The sequence below is a fragment of the Brachyistius frenatus genome, unplaced genomic scaffold (assembly GCF_029030835.1).
Source record: "Brachyistius frenatus isolate BFR_SWC_R1_liver_20210118 unplaced genomic scaffold, ASM2903083v1 Contig_90, whole genome shotgun sequence".
NCBI classification, from domain to species: Eukaryota; Metazoa; Chordata; class Actinopteri; family Embiotocidae; genus Brachyistius; species Brachyistius frenatus.
In genome coordinates this window covers 258217-280850 of record NW_027210689.1, presented here as the reverse complement: position 1 = coordinate 280850, position 22634 = coordinate 258217, and the positions used below count along the sequence as shown (strand labels likewise).

General features: G+C 39.1%; 2 protein-coding genes across 2 annotated transcripts; one reads left to right on the top strand and one right to left on the bottom strand.

Moving 5' to 3' along the window:
* Positions 1-4289: 4289 nt before the first annotated feature.
* On the top strand, positions 4290-7543 carry gadd45gip1 (growth arrest and DNA-damage-inducible, gamma interacting protein 1). Its single transcript, XM_069710260.1, has 2 exons — positions 4290-4710; positions 7038-7543. The coding sequence occupies exons 1-2, from the start codon at positions 4310-4312 to the stop codon at positions 7327-7329; spliced, it is 693 nt and encodes a 230-aa protein (XP_069566361.1). The 5' UTR covers positions 4290-4309; the 3' UTR covers positions 7330-7543.
* Positions 7544-7796: 253 nt separating this feature from the next.
* Positions 7797-18827, bottom strand: LOC138627721 (tetratricopeptide repeat protein 39A). The gene is made up of 19 exons (XM_069710261.1): positions 18811-18827; positions 18615-18679; positions 17932-18036; positions 17345-17476; positions 16932-16990; positions 16456-16523; positions 15771-15835; positions 15088-15187; positions 14922-14987; positions 14721-14829; positions 14516-14583; positions 12596-12655; positions 12153-12314; positions 11961-12052; positions 11393-11513; positions 11193-11304; positions 10646-10760; positions 9980-10096; positions 7797-8709 (listed from the first exon to the last, which is right to left on the bottom strand). The coding sequence occupies exons 2-19, from the start codon at positions 18647-18649 to the stop codon at positions 8601-8603; spliced, it is 1695 nt and encodes a 564-aa protein (XP_069566362.1). The 5' UTR covers positions 18650-18679; positions 18811-18827; the 3' UTR covers positions 7797-8600.
* Positions 18828-22634: the final 3807 nt, after the last annotated feature.

Sequence of the window (22634 nt, the reverse complement as noted above, 5' to 3'; positions counted from 1 at the left end):
GGGTGACGAGTAGAACCATTTCCTACTGAGACCTCTGACATCGAGGGTCTGCTGGACTCTTTACTGATGAAGAATCAAAATGACAAAAGATGGTGGGCAATGCTTGTTTGTGAATCTGAAGCTTGGGATTTGAAAAGAAAAAACTAATTCTTTGAGACAAATCATTCCACTGAAAGAAAAATAGTTATGTGGTGTACATTTCAAACAACTGCCAAATTGCCCCAACAACAAATTCAGCCTAACAGCAGTTTGATGTAAAGAAAAAGTTGTCAACAACTTTCATCACGATCTGTGAGTAAATCTTGTAGCTGTTGTGTTTCTACATTTAGAAAGAGATTGCACAAACTTGACCTGCATGTGAGGCGTGCCAGGAAAAAGCCTTTACTGTTCAAAAAGAACATTAGAGCAAAACTACAGTTTGCCACTACACTGTTTGGTGCAGGACAAAGGTAACTTCTTAGGAGAAGGGCCTCATACCAACGTTGAAGCACAGTGGCGGAAATGCTATAGTGAATAGTTGCTTCACCGCCTCACAGACTGAACTGGAAGAGCACCTTTCAACAGCATAATAATCCAAAGCACACACAAAAAAAAACCAACAAGGAATGATTCAATAAGAAGAGATGAAGGGTTAGGGAGTGGATATATGTCCAAAACATCTTAAACTGAAGGGAGTGGTCAAAGAGTATTACATCTATTTAAAGCTTTTTTAATAATTTATTCAATAAAATTGGACCTTCAAAATACTCTTTAAAAAGTTTTTTGGTTTGGGTTAGATAAGTTAGGGCATATAGTTGCAATGGTTCAGATTAAGGTCAAGGGGAATATATTATGTCTATAAGGGTACTCACGTAGACAAAAGTAAAAATATGTGTGTGTTTGTGTGTAAGAGGGGAAAAAACTACTCTTATGAAAGAAATCCACTAATAATCGTTGGTTAAATAGCATTTGACAACTAAGGAATGTGCAAGAATGTTTTTCTGCAGCTTATTAGCAAGTTCAGAAAAGATAAAAGCCCAATTCCTGCACAGTATCTGACCTAAACCACAGCCGCACAGGGGCACCGCTTGTTAAATCATGAATTGTAATAACAGGATTAAATCAGTGCAATGAGGCAAAGGTCACTGAAATGAGAGTACAATTTCCCTAAAGCAGGAGTGTGGCATGTATTTATAAGAATGTGGAAATGTTTAAAATGTAGTTAGGTTTGCCGCATGGATGGACAGTGATAATGCTTTTATTGAAGATGTCTTTGGTTTATGAGCGGCAGGATGCCAAATCACACACAACTACAAAATGGTCTGGCTGCAACTAATAACTTTTTCTCTCAATTAATTTTGTCTCAATTGATGGATTATTCAATTGGTCTGTAAAATGTCAGAAAGGATTGAATGAAGCCTATCACAGCTTCACAGAGTTGAAAGTGATGTTTTTATATAGTGTAAAATTCTAATATATTTCAATTGATATTTCTCTCAAATATATTTCAATATAACTGTTTCCACTTCTGGGCACCACATAAGATGAAAACAGGTACCATGTTGGTATTAAACCAGCCAAATGAATTCAAGCCGGCACGTTCCGCATGTGTACTGCAACTCTAAGCTTGACGCAATGATTAATTTCTCCTACAAGATTTGTCTTCAAGAAGGCTGATCTGCTCTTGAATTCTGTTAAACGATGGAGGCCAATTCTTAACCAAACGAGAGAAGAACCTGCGATTACAATTCAACTGTACCAGCGTACCAAAACCTGTAATACATGGCCAGAATATGTCAGTGTCCCATTTTGCCTCGTTTAGAAATGAAACACACCAGCAGGTAAAAGACAGAAGGAGGTCCAGTGGTAAGACGGAACCAACGCAGGACGTCTTTGAGCGTGACAAAGTAAAAGTCAGTGTGGGTTTCTTCATTGTAGCGCAAGTAAGTTAAACGTAACTAATTTCACTTCCGTAACTTAAGCTACATAATGTAACATTACATTACTTATGTACAATTTGTCAACCCAAACCATGATATGTTCCAAACCCAAACCAAGTAGTTTTGGTGCCTAAACCTATTGCCAAAATGTGATAGTGTCAAATTGAACTTGAACCATCTTTTCCTAAACTTAATTTAACCACATTGTTTTTGGTGCCTTAACCTGAGGCAACTTACTCATCACGCCAAGGCAAAGCAAAACATGACACTGACATGCGTGTTAGACGCTTTGGTGTCATTGCAGGAGATACTCTACCACTGTGACTATTACGTTGAAAAGAAATGTACAGTCCTACACAAATTAAATGCATCTGCATACAGATTCCATTTCAAAAGGTAATCGAGTCACAATTCAGGTGAACGTGTTCTACATAACTTCCCCAAACATGTATCACCCATCCCTCCTACTCACAGACTCACTCAGAAATAGACCTGTCATCTCGCCACCATCCCCTTATCGTCTAACTGCTAACAAGCCTATTTGCCTGTGACTGACGTTGATGTGATCCCTAAAGCCCCGGGCTTGGCACCAGATCGCTCCTAAGCCAAATTAAGCCTCTGTCATGCCCACCCCCACCTTCAGTCTAGTGCTACCCCTGCCATGGGAACCCTAAATCTTTAATGACGATGGAGATCTCTGTGCGCTCCCACGATACAAAAGCAATGACATCTGTCTCTGTAAGCGCTGCACTCCAGAGCAACCTAATTTGTTCTAATTCTGCTTCTTGAAAAGAAATCAAATATAAAAGTTCAGGGAGGGTGGAGGCTGCTAAAAGAGGAAGGAGGAGGTAAAGCTAAGGAGGTTAAAACAAAGATCCTTTCTTCCTAAGGTCTATTCCCCTGCCCAGTGATCCCTAAATGTTCAAAGAAGGTGTAAAAAGAGTCTCAGCTTGCCTTCTTGCTCTGGTGCTCATAGCTACAGGCCAGCTGCTCACAGAAAAGACCTCCCACCACTGAAATGATCCACTATAAGACTGATCCACCACCTGACAAACACATAAACAACAATGGATTAAAAAGGTTTGTTCTCAGGAAACAGATAGATAGATAGATAGATAGATAGATAGATAGATAGATAGATAGATAGATAGATAGATAGATAGATAGATAGATAGATAGATAGATAGATAGATAGATAGATAGATAGATAGATAGATAGATAGATAGATAGATAGATAGATAGATAGATAGATAGATAGATAGATAGATAGATAGATAGATAGATAGATAGATAGATAGATAGATAGATAGATAGATAGATAGATAGATAGATAGATAGATAGATAGATAGATAGATAGATAGATAGATAGATAGATAGATAGATAGATAGATAGATAGATAGATAGATAGATAGATAGATAGATAGATAGATAGACAGACAGACAGACAGACAGACAGATAGATAGATAGATAGATAGATAGATAGATAGATAGATAGATAGATAGATAGATAGATAGATAGATAGATAGATAGATAGATAGATAGATAGATAGATAGATAGATAGATAGATAGATAGATAGATAGATAGATAGATAGATAGATAGATAGATAGATAGATAGATAGATAGATAGATAGATAGATAGATAGATAGATAGATAATCATCTATTAATGTCTATAGCCTACATTTCTATCAGTATTTGTCTCTGATTTGTCATGCCGATTAAACTTTGAATTTCAATTATTTGAATTAAATAGTTACGTACTGACTCTATTACTATAGGCTACTTACAACTTACTTACTTACATCTCCACATATGTATTTGTCCGCACCTTATTCCAGAGATGCAATAAACAATTATTTAACAAGAATTAATCAATGTCTCATTTTTTTTGTTTGAAGTATTATTGTTAATTGCCAGTCAATGGTCTGTCAGATACTTGTGAAAGTTGTCCATCACAATTCTCCATAAAGTTCTTGTTTCACAGCCTACTGCTTGATTATTTGGGTCAGTAGTCTGAAGACACTGAATTTGCAACAAAGAATGAATTACTAAAAATATATCAATGGCCAACATTTTTCTCATATTTTTTAAACAAATAGGCTACATAATCGAATATATTCATTTCCACCTCAACACACGTCACTAACTTCAATCCTTTTATGTTGGGTTTTAATTGTATTACACTTTTTTTTTTTTTTTTTTAAATTGCCTTTGTGTAATGACATGTGCCACATGCATATGAAGATATCTGCGTAATTGGCAACACTACGGATTGATAACTGACATGACTAGAGTACGGGGAAGATTCATTTGCATTTGGTGAAAAGGCACTGCGACGGGCACCTATGACTTTGTACCGGGTCCTTCTTGTGGATCAAGCAAGATGGCGGCGGCCGTGCTGTGCAGGAGGACAGCAGTGTTATGTCGGAGTTTAAAGGGAACTTCATCTTCCAAAGCTGTACTTTCTGCGAGCTCTCAGTGTGGCTTTCTATTGCAGACCGCGTCTTATAACCCGAAACCTCTCAAGCTGAATCTGCGGGACGTTTACATTCCAGACAAGGACAGCGAGAAGACGCCGGAGTGGCAGAAGACGGCCCGGTTCGACAAGAAGCTGTTCGGTCGGTACGGCTCGGCGTCGGGCATCCAGCCTGCCTCCCTGTGGCCCAGTCATGAGCAGCTCGACAAAATGATCACGGAAGAAAAGGAGTGGAACCCGCCGTTGGAAGAACTGCTGAAGGACGTAGCGGCCAAGGAGAAGGAGGAAACCGAGAAACGGCTGGCGAAGTAAGTCGTGCGTCCATGCGCCAATTATCGGACAGACAGTTCGCATCGCTCCCCTCCCCTGGGCTTTTTATTTTGAACTATGATGAATAAGTAATTCATCTTAAGTTTAACAGTGTGACCGCTGCTCTACAGATATTCATTTAACAAGCGCTAACGTTTAATTGGAAAGTGTATCTGTGTCTGGTTCTGCGCACAAATGGAAAAGAGACGCGCGATGAATTTAACATAAAACTTCAGCACTCATCCAACTTCAAACTTCAAATGTGTTCACATGCAGGTTTCCTCTCACTCTTTTTAAATGTCTGCAGTGCAGCTACTCACTCACAAATGTATATTCAGGCACCAGCAGTTAAATGACGCAGCTCCTGTTTGATCCAGTTAATAAATGTAAAAATCTGTTGTTGTTGTTGTTGTTGTTTTTGTAACTTGACTTTCAGGGAAGGAAATCTACTGACTGTCTTTAACAGCATATTGTCGTCTTCATCTTCAATTCGTTTTGTGGTCTTTTGCACAACCCTGTGATATCCATCACTTTACACGTGACAGCCTGCCATTTGTATATTAATGCTTTATTTATTCAGGAAATGTCATTGAGATCAAGAAGTCTTTCGTCACCAGTTTATGTGTGTTGATATGAGAAACTTTTCCAAACCAATCTCTCCAGCAAATGAAGACTCTGGAACGCTGATGCCTTCGGATGAGGAATACAAATCTACGAACCCTTGAATCTTTCATAAATATACGATCTTTTTCATTTTTTTTTACCTAAATACAAACCAATCTGTAGGTTTGAAAATGATGATCAAGCTTTGTCGCAGTCTAAGAATTGATATCTAACAAACCACTGAAGAATCTACGAAGACGAACTTGATGGAAAAGCCAAGCGTCCGTCCTGCTGAAACAAATGCAAAACTGCATGATGGATTAAAGTTGAAGTACAAAGTTCATTATATATATTTAGCAGTTATGATCCCTTCGGTTCAGACCCGACGGTGACGTGTGGACTGCTCAAAGTACGTCTGTTTCCACATGTCTCCTCTATATGCACATAAACATTTAAACTCAATGTAAACTAAGATATTGAAAGTATAAATACAGCTTTGGTCAGTTTACACACACACTCATCAGGGACATGAATGTCATGGCAATGTTGAGACTTCAATGACTCCTTTGAACTTTTATTTTTCTGGGGTGAAATCTCTTTATTAAAAGAAAAAAAAAAGAATTTGGTGCACAAACTATTATTTCTGTTCAAATCAAAGCGGGGTCAAAATGATTCTTGCCAGCCTCTTAACTTCCTGTTGGTGATCATGATTGACGACAGCTGACAGCTTCTCTGTTCCCTTATAAGAAGGGCCTGTTTATTGGACTGACCAACACAACCTACTCTGGGAAAGTCTGATGAGCTCGGTGAAGATCTGAGCAAGAAGATTACAATCTTCTTCCGAGCTCCTCGGATTCACACACCTCAGGAGTGTTTGTCTTGGAGCCAATTATAAACTTCAGATTCCAAGATCATTAGTTCAAACAACTGGACGTAAGCACGAGTTATTGGAAGGAGGAGCCACTTTCCCAAAGTCAGAAAGAAAACCCAAAGCGTCACCCTCAGTGAAGAGGAAATACGTTCCGATGTTCAAAAACAACCCGACAGCCATCGAGGCGCAGATCTACCGTGAACTGAAAGACGTGTCACTCTACAGTCCTGTGAGCTTCACGTTGTACTGAGAGACTTAAATGTAAACACGTTTTCTACAAAGCTCCTTATTGACTTAACAAAAGGAGACGCGTTTTAAGATGTTAACTATTGGCTTGCTGAATAAAACGGTCCGGTTTTAGTTTTAATCGCAATTACTGTCAAATTCAAACAGGAACGATCTGATTTAGAATATTTGTGATAGTCATTCAATACCAGCTTTCAGTTGGCTTTGCAGTTGTGGTAAAGTCATTGTAACAATGTTACTGGTTGTCATAGTAACATGCTAAAGTCGGCCAGGTGTATTTTATTTAATTTTTTTTTACCACGTTCATCTTACTTTAGCATGCTGACATTTGCTTACCTACAAATTAGCACTAAAGACAAAGTTCAGCTGCGTCCGATGTTCATGTCATTATTTTTGCAGATATTTGATTATAAACCAAAGTAGAGGATGATGTCATATTTTGATGATAAGTCCGTCACTAAAGTGATGATTAGATCTTGGCTGAGCATCTGCACCAAATGTAATGTGAATCCATTTCACTCGTGACAGGACATTATGCTCAGACGTATGACGGGCAGCTTTAACACCTGCTATACTTTATTGTGCTTTTTTCTATTGTCATTGCAGAGAGAAATTCATCGCACAACACATGGCCAAAATGCCCAAGATGATAGCTGACTGGCGCCGAGAGAAGCGTGAAACCAAACAGAAGCTTAAAGAGGAGAAGGCTCGTCGCACAAAGTTGCTGGCTGAGGCCAGAGAGCGTTTTGGCTACGCAGTGGACCCCCGCAGCCCCAAGTTCTTGGAAATGGTCGCTGAAATAGAAAAGGAAGAGAAGAAGAAGAAGAAACTCATGAAACGTCGAATGAGAGAGGAGCAGGTGGTGGCCCCTGCGACACCTCCTGCTGCCTCCTCGTAGTCTTGGACGGAGTCATTTTACACAAAAATATCTGTCGGGCCTTGCTCCGACTTTATTTAAAAAGATGGACGGTCTGCTGTATAACACTTTTCAGGGGAACATTTATTTTAAAAGTGTCTCAAAACCAGTTCCGTCCCTGTTTTTGTGTTAACCGACACCTTCTGCAGCGACCTGAATTAAAGAAAACCCCATTGTTTTCTTCATTGGGAAACAATTAACCTTTCTTCTTTACTTTTCTCTACACATTTTGTTCAATTTTCAGGCTCTCGCTCTCTCTCTCTCGCTCGCTCGCTCTCTATATCTATATCTATATCGATAGTTATATAGATATCTATATTGATATATATATATATATATCGATTTATATAGATATATATATTTATAGATATTTTTTATCAATATATAGATATAGATATATAGATATATATACATATATAAAACTAAAATAAATTTAATTACTGACTACATTTTGCCTGATTTCAAAGACAAGTACATTTTATTCATGAAAAAAAATAATTGACATTTTTTGCAAAGTTTATGTCCTGATCAAAATCAGTCTCAACACTGAATTTGAATGCGGTGAAATTGAACAGCAGTAGTTTCACGTCCTCACCTGTGTCACGTTGATATGCATCTTCACTGCAGCCATACAGGATGGACATGACGGTGACCCACAATGCATCTGTCCAGGTGTATGAATACTGGCTGCAGGTTCTACACTTCAATTCAACTCAAAGACTTTTTACAAGGATGTTCGTGCGGCCACAGTTTGTATGAAATACCATTAACATCCTAACACCTTATAAAATCTAAAATATGTTGCAACAGAACAGTATGCTCATCTTCATAATGTTATAATTACATTTCAGTATATATAAAGAAAGTCATTGCATTTTATTAAGTCTTAAAATGTATTACATTACATATTTCAAGTGGATTTCAATCAATTAAAATTTAGTGTGTAATGATCAACGTAAAGAGTAAAACATTATCTATAAAATAAAATGGCTACTGTATATAAAGTCAGTCTGTTAAACCGAAAGGCAGTGAAATTCAAGGCGAGTCAGCTCTGCCGCTCTGACAAGGATGGTTCTTACAAATATTCTACCAGGTTAAACCTTTGTACAGAGGTGAACACCAAAATGCCTTAAAAAGGTACCAGACCACAGTGAGAAAACACCTGGAAGGTCAAAACTGGCTGTGTAGCTAAAGCAGCTTTAACCGTGAGGGAAGTGGAGAGTCCAGTGTATCAGTCATGAAGAAATGTCGTCTCACAGACGCGTGTCCTCCTCTTCACCAGGGTCAGCCTTGAGTTTGGCCAGAGCAGCGTGCACCCTGAACTGCGTCCGGGACTCCATCGAGTATTCTTTGTAATTGTGTCTGCAAGTCAAACCCGCAGATGATGTCAGTGTAAACTGCAGGGACAATTTATTCGCTTTGTTTTATTTATTCTGCTCTGCCCTGAAAGTTGCATCCAAGTTTCCATCCAATGGGAGCACATGGGAGATATTCAAATGGTTACAGCCCCTTTAAAGAAAACCAGTCTTCAAGAACACACTGAAATAATATTTGCGTTTACACAGACAAAGAGCGACCTCTAGTGTTGATGCAGGAGCTATACACGGAGCAACCTGGAACAACCTAGTCTTTTGTAACACCCTATTCAACAGTCTTGAAACAAAACTTATTATCTTAATTATAGTAACCACATGTAATGAATAATACCATAGTAATAAAATAGATTGGTATATTATATTACATTGTGAATATATAAAAAGTAATAATGCACAGTTTTAGTAGTAGCTGCTACAAATATCGAACATTTAAAGCAATAATCTGTCATTTTGGTAAATGTGTTTCTTAACTTTGTTGGTGAGAGATAAAATACAGGTTTGACCTGTATTCAAAATTAAGCTATAGCCAGTTAGCTTAGCATACAGAGTGGCCATATGGGGAAACGGCGAGCACAGCTGTTCCTAAAGCTGATACAATCAGCATACAAAGAAGCACCTCTGAAGCTCACTAATAAACATGTTCTTCATCATGGAGCATGTTATGAAGTCCAGCTCATAACCCCTGTAAAACTAACAATTTGCTGATTTTGCACTTTTTCCAGACTTGTTCTGGTAACTAAAGATAAAAAGCATTAAATAATAAGATTTACTGTTAGGTGGACCTCTATCGCTGTGCTAAGCTAAATTAACCGGGTTAAACGGTTCTTTACGTTTACTGTACAGACGTGAGAGCTATCAATCTTTAAAAGAAAGCAAAAAAAAAAAAAAACCTATTTAATAATGTCAAACTTTTTGTTTTAGGTAAGGTGGTTGTAATTTTACAGTGGCATTTTTTTTTTTTTTTTTAATCATAGTTATTACATTTTAAAACATACTTTGTTTCACAGTTTTGCCATGCAGTTGTCTCATTATCTGCCCAAACAAGAAATGAACTGAGGCATAAATGTGCAGCTGTGTGAGGGACAGACTATAAGTTCATTCAGTCAGATGGGAGCTGACTAAGGGTCTAGATTTCTGTCGATGCCACCAAAATCGTAGTAAACACTCAACAGTTTTATATTTCAAATACAAATTTGAACTCTCCCAATGAGCCACGCAGACAATGTATGCTGTATGTATGTAAACGAGTAACTTACTTGGCCTTGTTCAGCAGTTTGATAGCCTCGTTCCTTCTGCCTTGGTCTATGTAAAGCAGGCCGAGCTCCACCAGAGAGTTGGGCACCAGGTAGTGGTCAAACTTGATCTTCTTTTCACTGAGCACACGCAGAATGAGGTGAATTCAACATTCTTGTCGCATACACGTACCTTTTACACATGTTAAGTCACGACCCTGCATCACTGTGCTGTGCGTTACATCCTCGGCAATGCTGTACAAGCAGCAGAGTTTTTTGTTTTTCCATACAGGTAGGTGACTCCATCAGTGAATAAACAGTAGTAATGTCAGTGTAATTTCAACAAAGTAATCTCAATATTGATCGCCATGCAAATATCCACCGTGTGACTTAGTGACAGAGTTTATGGTTGCTAAGCAAACACAGCGCTGTCAGTACATCCAGCGAAGTGCTGCACTTCAACATTTTAACTGACACATACGGAAATACTGCAGTTACAGTTTCCCCAAAAAATAAGCAAACACTTATATACACAACCTTATATTTAAAACCCTTTGGGTCTGACTATGATTTTTGTTTCCTTTTTAAGAATGGTGTCGTGAAACTTTGAAGAGTTTCATGGTCCTCTGGCCGTAATTCAACGAGCCTCACAGGCAGTGCGTTTACCAGTGTTGCCACAAACTAACCCACCTAGTGCACACTTTGTTGAAGCATTCCTCAGCAGCCTGGAGGAAACCTTGGTTCTTCAAACACAGTCCTTTCAACATGTGGATCACACAGCGGTCATCCACTGTATACTCATTTCCTACAGAGGACAGAGCAGACACCATCAGCACTGTCTAAAGCATTTCTTATCCTGTGTTCCAAATGGCGCACTTACATACTAACGCTCAGTAGTTTCAGTGCATAAGTGTAATTACATGGTCCAAGTATGGAAACATGCAGTTTAATATAAGTACCCGGATGATGCACTCAAAACAATCCCAAAATTTAGTGTGAAGCTCTGCACATTTTCCACACTCAACGGTCGCCATTTTGGTTACGTAGCAGGAAAGAAAGACACCACCGTTGTACAGATTTTCAAATTAAGGCATCTGAGGAAGCTGCAGCTGTTTCAGAACACCACACAGAAGCCGGGACAGTCCTAACATGTACGAGCACTATCTGTTAGTTGACGAAGGGAAGTACGTAGTTTGGAACACAGCCTAAATTAATGGTTTGTGATATGCTGCATTACCGGGGGACTCCAGCAAAGTGCGCTCGGCCTCCACCAAAGTCTGCATCATGCCCTCAGTCAGCTCTGGGCATTTGCTGATCATACTGAAACCGTTCCACATGTACATCATCTCCTGCAATGAAGCAGTGGATACTGTTGGACGGCTCAGTCAGACACAATGCCTGTTGTGTTCAATGTGTGCGAGTGTGTTGTTCTGTTACCAGCACTGGTACTGGTAGCCTGACGGGACAGGAAGCCTTGTAGCGTCTGGCTTTACGAATAGCAAACTTCTCCGTTGGAGGAGACTTCCCTGCTATTTTCTGCTTGAAGGTGGGAACTTTTCTAAAGACACAAGAGAAAAATAAAGACAGATCTGGAACCACGGTATGGGTCTGAGTTAGTGGGATAGTGTCTAAATCTAATGCACTATCATTACTTGACATTTTGGAAGCAGATCGATGAGCTGTAAACACAAATGTAACAAATGGTGTTTACACATCAGCATTCATTCTGTGTCTATAGAATTAATTTAAAGGGGACCTATTATGCTCATTATCAGGTTTTTTTTAATGTTCTGGGACTCCACTAGAAAATCTTTCCTTAGTTTACAGTTAAAAAAAAACTTGTATTTATCATGCAGGAATGATTGTGCACTGCCATGCCACTTTTGAACCTTCCTTTCCACCAACGCACACAGACATTTACGTGAACAGTGCCTCTCATGTTAAAACATGCATATTGGTAAAAATTAAGCAGATCCAGAGTGTGAGGACCATGAAGTGTATTTACCGAAAGAGCTCTACCTCGTCCTCCCCGAAAGGCCTGGCTTCATCCTTTGGCAGCATACTGAGGTAAGCAGCTTTCATGTACATATACATGGCCTAACAGAGAGAAAAAATAAGTTAAAAATAAAACTCATGCATTTATTTCTATTGATGTTTGACAAGAAAATTCCTCCTGGTGTCCTCCTGAGTTCAGTACCTTGGACCAGCGGCTCTCCTGGCTCAGCAGGTCTGCATAGAAGTACGCCATCTTCCATGCGCGCTTATAGGTGAAGCACCACATCAGCTCCCAGTAGCACATGTGGTGAAACTGCTTCCATGTCTGCTGGGCCTTGCAGCCATCTTCGAAGAGTACCACCGCCTGGAAGCACAGTGAAATGACACCTTAAAGCAGAATAATTAGGACATGAAACACTGATGCTGCATTTGAGGTATATGTTGTGAATTAAATATTAACTTTGGGCGCTGGTCCTTGGGAGCTCATTGGCTAAAACATGGCAACAATATTTCCATGGTAACCAAATAATTGAATGATTAATTTATCGCCCAAGAAGGTGAAATCACTTACTCATGATAGGTTTATGAAAAATAAATGCTGTAAACACATCGAGCCATGTTATGTATACATTTTCTGAAACACACCTCGTCAATGTTCCCTTTGATCTCCTCAGTTCTGCCGGCAAAGAAGAGAAATATTGCTCCCTGGACAGACAGAGGGGAAAATTCATAAAAATAATTTCAGTCTTAAGATTGCTTGCTGTTAAATGCTCCTCTATCTGCAAGCAGATACATTGTATAACAGTCATACTTTGCAGTGTTTAACCAAAAGATTGGTACGGTGTCTGAGCTTTGAGTTTGTTCTGTGGGATGGGCTGGCATGTGAGTAAAAGGTGGAGTGGAAACAGGCATTGTACATTTACAAGAATGTAAGTCAGGTGAAGCGGTAGGAGTGATAGCATGAAGGTGTGGGCAAAATGAAGGAAAGATGTTCGAAAGGATTCTGTGTGCACGAGAGACTGGATGACGTGCAACGACATGACAGCAATCAGAGTATGGATAGTTCAGAGTGTGACAGGATGACAGAAAGAAATAATGTGAATGCAAGAAGGGAGTTGTGAGAAAGCACAATGATGACATGATAATAGAAAGATTAATAGCTCAATGATGTGAAGCAGTTTAGGTGGTAGTCACAAGTTTGAATGCAGAATTGGCAGAAGATGAGGAATCTATTCATTGTATTTGAGCCCTACATTCACATCTACACACTCTATGGACAACAGAAGTCATCGGCTACAAAGGATCACTCTGCTTTATCACAATGTGGATCTTACTTTTGTGGTTTTAATCAGAATTTCTATCACTTATAATACATTTGTACTCACTCACCACTCAATGAAATCAGACAATAATGCGGGTTTGTAAGATCAATGGCAGTTAATCCAACGCACAATAATAATCCTTCACTGCATATGGAACCACAGCTACGGCACTTATGATGGTTTAAAGCTGAATTACATTACACGTCACATCTAACTTCGTTTTTATTACGTTCCAAGATATTATATCTTAACTAAGTTGGTGTGTACAGTTATGGCTCCAACTTAATATTATTTTAAAGGACTTGCAGTATTGGATGTTTTGCAGATATCTAACATGCTGAAGTTTTCCAACTCTTTACATTGAATGCCCATGCTGATACCAATATATGCATATATTGTTTCCACCTAATTGCAGAGAATGTCAAGTCTCTCCTTTGGCCAAAATGTTGTTCTCCCAATATGCTGGTTTTCATTAGATCCTTTCTGCCTGGTAAATGCCAATATCTTTTCAATTCTAATGGTCTCAGTTTGTAAACACAGATGTATCAAGAGAACTGGTTATTGTGCTGCCACTTAACCTTGACTTGTAAAATCACTGGAAATCCCCTTTAAAGGCAGGTGACACCAGAAATTGTCACAGCAAAATTCATTCTTGTGTATTCATGATATATTTGGTTGTATAAGCTTGATGAAGCAGTGACTACTTGGACAGCTTGTTTGTGGACTGCTTTAGCTGATGAGCAAATCGCTGACACCAGAACCAACCAGTCAGTCACAATAGATCCCTGAGCTGGTTTCTACAACAAGGCATTCAATACAGAGTTATTGAAGAACATAAAAACTGTAAACTGACAATTCAAACTGTATTTAAAGGTTGCTTTTGTGCCATCGATTTGAGTGCAAACCATTTCTTGTTGTGGAACAGTTCATACTCCAGCCGAAAAGGTTAAATTAAATTCTCTGTTCCCTTCATCTCACCTGGGATTGAATCCACTAATTTCAACTATCTCATTGACATGAGCTGATTTTGTAATACAACTGTAAAACGTTTTGATTTTAAATGCTGGTAAGAATAATTGTTAGTGATTTGAAGTAGCCATGCTCATTTAGTCTGTGAGGGCACATTTGCAGGAGAATACCAAACAAAGACTTAACACCTTCATTACCAGTCAGAAAGTCCCTGTTTATTAAAAAAAAAAAAAGTGATTTATTTTGCCACCAGATTGTCGTTATTACTACTCACCTGTGGGTAGCGGAGAAGGAAAGGTTTCAGCAATCTTTCAGCTTCAGCCACCTCTCCCTCACCTGTCCCTGAGAGGATGAAACAGAAATATGATACCATGCAGAAATCCTCATAGGTGTGAATAACATGCGCGATCAAGTGATACTTTTTTTTAACACAATCAGAATCATCTGGATCTCAGATGTGAGGATGGGTAGAGCAGTACCTAGTATGAATGTGAGGAAGGTGTAGTAGCAGAGCAGTAGCAGAGCGCACAGCATCGAGCGCAGATTCATCCCTGTCGCACCGTCACGCAGAAGGGACAGACCATACTCCTGAAATAGGATCACACATGTTGAAGACATCCATGAGGGTGTCATTTAATAATTGAATACAAAATGGAGGAAAATGTATTTAGATATTGGACCTTGTCTCCGGAGAAGCCTGCAAACTCCAAAACTTTGAGTATCCTTGGAGGAAATAGAGAAAGTGTCTGAAAGTAAAGAAGACCTGATCAGATACAAACACATGATTACACACAACAAATAGATGGCCAGTATGTTTGTAAATATACTGTAAATTTGACATCATACCAGATTAAATGCACCAATTCCAAATGCTATTCCTCCCTCTAAGTGAACGTGGCTCAGTCCTTTGAGACAGTTGTGAGATTTTATGAAAGAATGCAGTTCTCTGAAAGATAAAAGACAAGTATGTCAGTTGTTTAAGGACGCAGCTCACCAGAACAGCGTATTAGTGGACAGGTTAATACCATGATACAATGAAAAAGAAAGCTAAATTATCAGATGCTCCAGAGATAAACGTTACACTGACACAAGCATGGAGCCTACATTTCCCATAATGCAACTAAGCACAATGTTTTTTCTGATAAATGCCTGCATCTTTAGAACTATACACTCCCAGTTTGCAACAGGTACTTTTAGTCATGTAACTGATTCTCCAAACCCAAGATAATCTTAACCAGATGACATCACAGTGACATCATCAGCTTGATATGTTTTTTTTGTGTGTTTTTTAGAGATTTGCCTTTAAAATCTACAAAAGACATAGACAGCTGTTCACGGCCTGATCATTCACAGTCACGCGATGAGTCAACTGAACATCAAGTGTTAATGGAGCGGTCCTTTAATAATGGAAACACAAATACATTTCTAGCAACTGCAATAAGAGCATAATATAGACACTCTTCTAATGCACATACACACTATATACTGCTGACATTCATTTAATGCAAGTATTCTTATCGATTACTTACTTGTAAATCAGGTAACTGTTTCGTACTTTGATCCCTCCTTTAATGAAACTCACCATGTTCTCATCCTGCAACAAAATGTGTGATAATTCTGTAATTAAAAAATCATATCATACAGACTTTTGGTTTAGAGGGGCTTGGATTAAGATGAGTGAAACTTCCAAACCATATTAAGTGTCTGTTACTTAGAATGTGCATGTTAGGTAGGCGATATTCAGGGTATTTTCTGTTATATTCTTAATGATATGACAAAATATTGAAAATTATTTTACTCTCAATTTCAAGAATTTACAATTGCAACAAAATAAGTGTTCTAAGATATACGTTGTATATGTCAGCAAAAATATAAAATATCCAGTAAACATTTGTGGGTTGTATATCTGATCTTTTGTAAGCAAAACACTTCCACACTCCTAGTCATTTCCATTTTTGGAACGAACTCCTCCACTGTGGAGCGCCGTTTAACTTTGCTTGTTGTTGCTGTGCTTAAGTTACACTTGTAACATATGTCATACCGCTACATTGTGTAATGGAATGACGTCATTAAATCAACATGTTGGAACGTTGCCATCATCAAACTTAGATTTTTTTTTTCCTTATCATATTAAAAGTTACCCCTAATGCAGATAGAGTACACGAGATTATACAGCTGCTTCAGTGGTTTAATAGACATATGAGCCTACGGCACCTGTAGGAAAGTGAGAGCAGCTCTTTGGAGTTGACACTCTGCGTAACACACTTCGGCATGGAGCTGCACTGCAAAAACACATCAACAGACACACACATTAAATAATAAATAACATGCAATTAGCATAGTCAGCTAACAATAAAGTGTAAAATCAATTCACAAATCGCTAACATGCTAAATTAAGATGGTGAATATGGTAAACATTGCACATGCTTTACATCTGTATATCAGAAATATGGGAAATAATCTACAAAGATACATGTATGCAGGCATGCAGAGAAGTTGAAAACCTTTTAAAAAACTGAATTTAAAACAGAATGCTCTCCTACTTCAATTCAAATATTCCCTTGGCCACTTTTACCCGTGAGTTAAAGAATTACTGAAAATATATTTTCCAATATTTTTATCCACTGCAATTCATGTTTTGGAAGAATTGTCCTTTAAAACTGCAGGAGTCAGATGTCCAAGCCTTTTACCTTCAGAGAGTGATTCCCCTCCTGACTTATTAGCCAAACCCGGGGATTTCCGTCGAAACCTGAAACATCACATAGGACTTCAGCACAAGGCATTGTGCTGCCACTTCTCTGACGGTAACTGCATCTTTTCTGACACAACGATATTTAGATATGTCTACTTTTGGGGCTTCTCTCGTGCAAACACAGTCAAATTGGTAGTATGGTAACAGAAAAGCCATAAATGCAAATACACCTTATAAAATATGCCTTTTTTTGGCTCATGGACCGCAGAAGACAGGATTGCAGCGTCACAGAGAATAAAAAACGAGTTTGAAAAGAAAAATTATTAAACTCTGGTCAGTGAATTGAATAAAATAATCTACTCTTTCAAACTAAATCTGGTAAAGATAATTTTCATTGGGAAAATTCCTGACCTCTGGCAGACCTCCTGGGCACTCTTCATGGTATTTCCTGCACTGCTGATGTCATCATGCTGGAAAGTCATCATGGCTTGCATTTCCAGCACTGTGGCGTAGATAAGAGCATGGTACATACTCTCATTTACTCTACATGGGAAACATGGAGTCGTAATGTCAATATCACCTCATACTGTGAGCAAACACTTGCAATCTTAGGTAACTGCTGTACAACATATGCATTTTCCCGTCGCAAAAAGTAAAGAGTAAATATCCTGCTCTCTTTATTCGTTCTGTCTCCCAGTCTGTCTTGTGCTTGGTGTTTATTTTGCTAACATTTTGTTGGCTGTTCAATTAGTCAAACCTTGGGCGTCAGCTTTAGCAAACACTTCGTATCCTGGAGAAATGAAACCTGACAGGAAGGGCACTTCTTAACAGTTCACACCACTTACATCGCAGGCAAAATACTGCTGACATCACGCTGAAAAATACCACCATGAATGTGCTAAAACAAAGCACACATGACACTAGTAGCTTCAACTTAGACAGCGAGAGTTGGTTAAAACCTCTATGGAGTCAAAGCTGACTCAGGATGATTCTGTTACCTTGGTCTCAGCCTCTCCAGGCTCTCATTGAAGTGGTTGTTAAGGAAGAGATCCACAGCCTCCATACACTCATCCAGGCACTCTTTTAGAGTCATCTCTGAGGAGCTGTTACAAAAAAATACACACAACCAATGCAAATGTACTGAACCTACATGCGTGTTCCAGGGTTCAGGGTGCTGGAGACATACATTCAACATGCAGGGCCCGTGGGTTACATGCAACGACTGACATGTTAAGTTAAGGTTTAGGATCACATTTTCCATATCCATGCAAGTGAACATTTCCTTTGATTCCAAATCAACACACTGATATGATGCAATTATAACATCATAGACAAAATAACATCTATCAATAGTTTTGTTTACCAAGACCTCAGTGCAGACTTAGCTGACTTGTTGCCAGCTTCATTTACTGAAAGCATGCAAAACTTCTTCCTGGTGCTGACACCCCCACTAGTTCCAAATCAAACTTGAAGAAGAGTAAACTAGACAGACATCCAGGAAAACGAGAATAAAAACCCGTTGTTGATGTTTCCTGGTGCAGATAAAGGTGAATACTTGATATTCTTGTTTCCTACACAGGTGTCTTTTCACCCTTTCCCAGGCAAATATCAGCAGGGAGAGCTTATACGGAACAAGTCAAACTGTTGGCCTGTCGGTGAATTATCTGTTGCGTGTACTCACTTTTCAGCAGCATTTGCGTCTTTCCCACTGGACATGTTCACTGTCCGAGCGGCGTGCCGCAGCACCTGTTACAGCACTCGCAGAAAATCAAGATGCATTCAGGAGTCACACTGTGAAACCGAGCTTTCAGAGTAGACCAGTTGAAATGAAGTTGACATTAAAGCTCCAACGACCTTTTCTACTTGTTAAAACTCACGCGAGGCGCACGGAGGTAAAGGCACCCGTCTGGTTTCAGTTTTAGAGTGTGTGAATCGCACAACATAGGCACACTGACTCCTCCTCTGTGACACCACTGCCACGCACACATACAGCTCGGAACAGGATGGTCCAGATCAAGTAGTCCAGTTTTGACCTGGACTTATTACCGTATCATCAGGTGCAAACATAATTATAGACTGCGCTGTATAGCGACTTATTCTTTAATTACTTCATTACTTGTTTCTGTTTCTTTCACGTGTAAAAAAAAAAAAGTAAATTATTTTTAGCACCTTGGCTTAGCATGCCATATGGCAGGATGAAGCTTTATCTTACTTTAGGAGAAATGAAATTGGAAGTTTGAATTGACATTGGGGGGCAGAGAAAAGTAGTTAATTCGCAATTAATTAGAAATGAATGACTAAATATCTTGTTACCACTCAGCAAAAAAAGGAAGAGATGAGTCTCGATACACGTCAGTTTACATTACAGTCACTTGGTGGCACTGTTTTCATACTTGCATCATACAAAGATATTGGCAGACAGCCGCTGTTAGGACATTCACTATTTCATCCTTCAATATTTTTGTGGCAAAAAATTTCAGCAAGTCATATTCCAGTGTTTCCCATAGGTTGAAAATTGACTTGTGGTTGTGGGTGGCAGCGCACCGCTTACTGGCATCGATATTCATTGATACACATATCAATATTACTCTCCATAATTAAATTTGTACAAAAAAGACAAAGATTTGACAAGAATCAACGATTTCCACATTTGTGGCGGAAATATTTTTAAATTGCTTCTTGAGTTCCCTGTATGTACAGTAAGTGAGAAAAAAAATTAAGTCCCAATATTGCCATAACATTAATGTCCATGATGCCTGTATATGAACTTAAGACGCTAATTGACTGCAACTTTCAACAACTCCAAAGTTGTCTTACTTAAAACTTTTTATTAAATTTGAATAGAAATTTAAATTTAAAAATGTGAAGAAAATCATTTTTAGGTGTTTTTTTTGGCCTTTATCTCCTATAAAACTCTGCACTGTAACTGATATCTCAAAATAAAATATTTTACTGACAGGTTACATATATTTTGAGCTCTGCTGACCAGTGAGACTGTCCAGAGATTTCAAACATTTAAATTAGCAGAACTCCACACATCAGAAGCAATAATTTCATTCTGTGTATTGTGACATCATCAAATTAGCAGAACTGAGGAATTCCAAACATCAAAGGCAATACTTCCATTCTATGACAGGTTTATATATAGGCACACCTCTGGCAAGCTGTCAGTTCATTTTATTTCAAGTCTTGCAACTGGGGACTATTGTGACTGAATCTTAACAGATTACAAACAATGGTGATTGCATCTTAAATTAGTAAATACAATATGAGTTTGAAAGCGAGTCAATCAGCTCCAGGTGCCAAGAACCTGGCCCAGCCGCATATTTTCAATAAGTTCTTTGGAACAAAAAAGGAAATCCACTGTCAAGAGAAGGCAGCCGTCCTCCAACAGGTTGGGGAGTTAAAGGCTCAGCTCCAAAGGGCAGAGGAACACAGTTTCTCTCAGGAGCAGAGCTTCACAAACTTCTCCGACAAGGTGGTGTCAGAAGCCAATGTAAACAAAAATCTCTCAAACCAGATTGAATATTTGACCGTTGAGCTCCACAAAGTGAAGACCCAGGCAGAGAAGCATAGAGATCTGACACTTAAACTTGGTAAACAACTAGAAAAAGGCCAAAACCAGCTGGCTCATGAGAGGAGACATCAACATGGTCACGGAGCTCTCCAACAACCTGCAGTCAACAACGCATGAAAACAGAATTCTGGAACCAGCTACAGGATTTGACTATTAAGCTACACAAAGTGAAGACCTGGACAAAAGAGCAGAGCAATCTGCTGGGGAATCAGCAAAAATAATTGAAGAATGAGGTCGCAAAAATAACAGTTTTACACAATGGCATCCACCAGAAATATGAATCTGAAAAAACAAAGAGTAATACCCTACAGCAGCAACAGGAGAAGGAAAGGAGGTCTCCCTCTGAAACTTTATCAGAGTACCAGGAGGAGATCCAGCGGCTGAAGGATGAATTGGATGTATTCAAGCACAAAATGGAGCAGCACAGTCACCTGTTACGCAAAGAGAAAACGATGTGTTTCAATGAGCTGATACAGAGGATCAAACTGGGCCAACAACTAGAAGAAACTAAAAGACAGAGCGACAACTTTCAGCACCTTCTTGAGAAAGAAAAGAGGTCTCAGTCTGAAACTTTATCAGAGTACCGGGAGCAGATCCAGAGGCTGAAGGCTGAACAGAATGCATTTAATCAAAAAATGGAGCAGCAGATTCTACTGCAACAAGAGGCCTCTGAGAGGGAGCAGGGACAAATCCCAACAAACTTTCTTTTTCGATTTTGGATAAAACAACCACAGATGCACAAGTGACGGAAAACAATGGACTGACACAAAAGATTTCCCCAAGATTCCAAAGTTTATATCAACAATTTTTAGAACATAACAGTGAAATAAAGGGCAATTTATTAAATCAAATCTTGAAGAAACTACACTATACAATGTAGCTTTAAAACACAAGTCGAGTGCTGATGGTGACTAGGTCACAGTTGTAGACAGCAAGAGGATGGTGGGGGGGACAGATGGATAGATAGATACTTTATTAATCCCGCAAAGGGAAATTTTGTCATTACAGCAGCATGTACAGGGGAAAGCAATAAAAGAAATACAGAATAAAAATAGAGGTACTAAAAAAATATGAAATATAAAAAAAAATTAAGATGCACATTATATACAACTTGTATACAAATAAAAAAATAGAATAATATTAAACTAAACAACAGTGCAACAAATTAAACAAACAATTACAACAGTTATTGATGTGTTTGTGTGGGTTTGGCCAGAGGTGAGCTGTTGTACAGTCTTCTTGCAGTGGGCAGGAATGATCTCCTGTATCTGTCCTCATGACAGCAGAGCTGGATGAGACTGGTGGAGAAAGTGCTCCGCTGTCCCTGCGGTAGGTGGTGGAGAGGATGGTCCGGATTATCCAATATGGATAATGATTTGTTCAGCGTCCTCCTCTCCACCACCTTTTCCAGACTGTCCAGATTGCAGCCAATGATGGAGCCGGCCTTCTTAACCAGTTTGTTAAGTCTGTTGGTGTCGCCTGCTCCAATGCCGCTCCTCCAGCAGACTATAGCAGACCTACAGAAGAGGCTCTGGGACGGGGGCTCTCACCAGCTTCAGCCCAATCCCTCCTTTTCAGCTTGGAGCCAAAGGCAACTGCTGAGTGTGGGATGTTTCCAGTGGTTCACTCAACTGTTGGACCGTTTGAGCACTTCACCAGGTACTTGCTGTTCTCTGCATACCTGACAGTGTGAACGCACTTAAATTGGCGGGCGTCAGTATGTAAATACACGTCTAAAATGCAGCCTCCAATCCCAGGCAACGCTGTTAGCCTAGTTGTTGTTTTCAAGCTTAATCTGCATAATTTTCTGTAATTTTAGAATTCTGTTCTTCAATGAGCGTATTAACAGCATGGATTTAGTTGCAAGCCACAGCAATAAGTCGATCACAAATGTCAGATAAAATTCCATGCTCATGTCAGCCTTCCTTGCATTCAGCACCAACCTTAGGTTTTGGGGGTTTCTATCAACTGGTTTGCAATAAATTCGCAGAACATTGTGCCTGTAGTAGGATGGCCCTTGTGGTCCTGAAATTGCCCACTCGATTTCCTAATTTCATGAGTGTTTTGACGTTTGAAAATTCTGAAGCTCCTCAAAACCCTTCTGTACTTTGTGGCACTGATCCT

Excerpts from the sequence above, each read along its gene's own strand:
- gadd45gip1 (XM_069710260.1), top strand. The coding sequence starts at position 4,310 with ATGGCGGCGGCCGTGCTGTGCAGGAGGACAGCAGTGTTATGTCGGAGT. Across the intron at positions 4,711-7,037 it reads ACCGAGAAACGGCTGGCGAA|AGAGAAATTCATCGCACAAC; the intron begins GTAAGTCGTGCG and ends TTGTCATTGCAG.
- LOC138627721 (XM_069710261.1), bottom strand. The coding sequence starts at position 18,649 with ATGTCCAGTGGGAAAGACGCAAATGCTGCTGAAAA. Across the intron at positions 15,836-16,455 it reads CTGCTCTCACTTTCCTACAG|GATGAGAACATGGTGAGTTT; the intron begins GTGCCGTAGGCT and ends ATTTTGTTGCAG. Across the intron at positions 14,830-14,921 it reads CAGGCTTCTCCGGAGACAAG|GAGTATGGTCTGTCCCTTCT; the intron begins GTCCAATATCTA and ends ATCCTATTTCAG.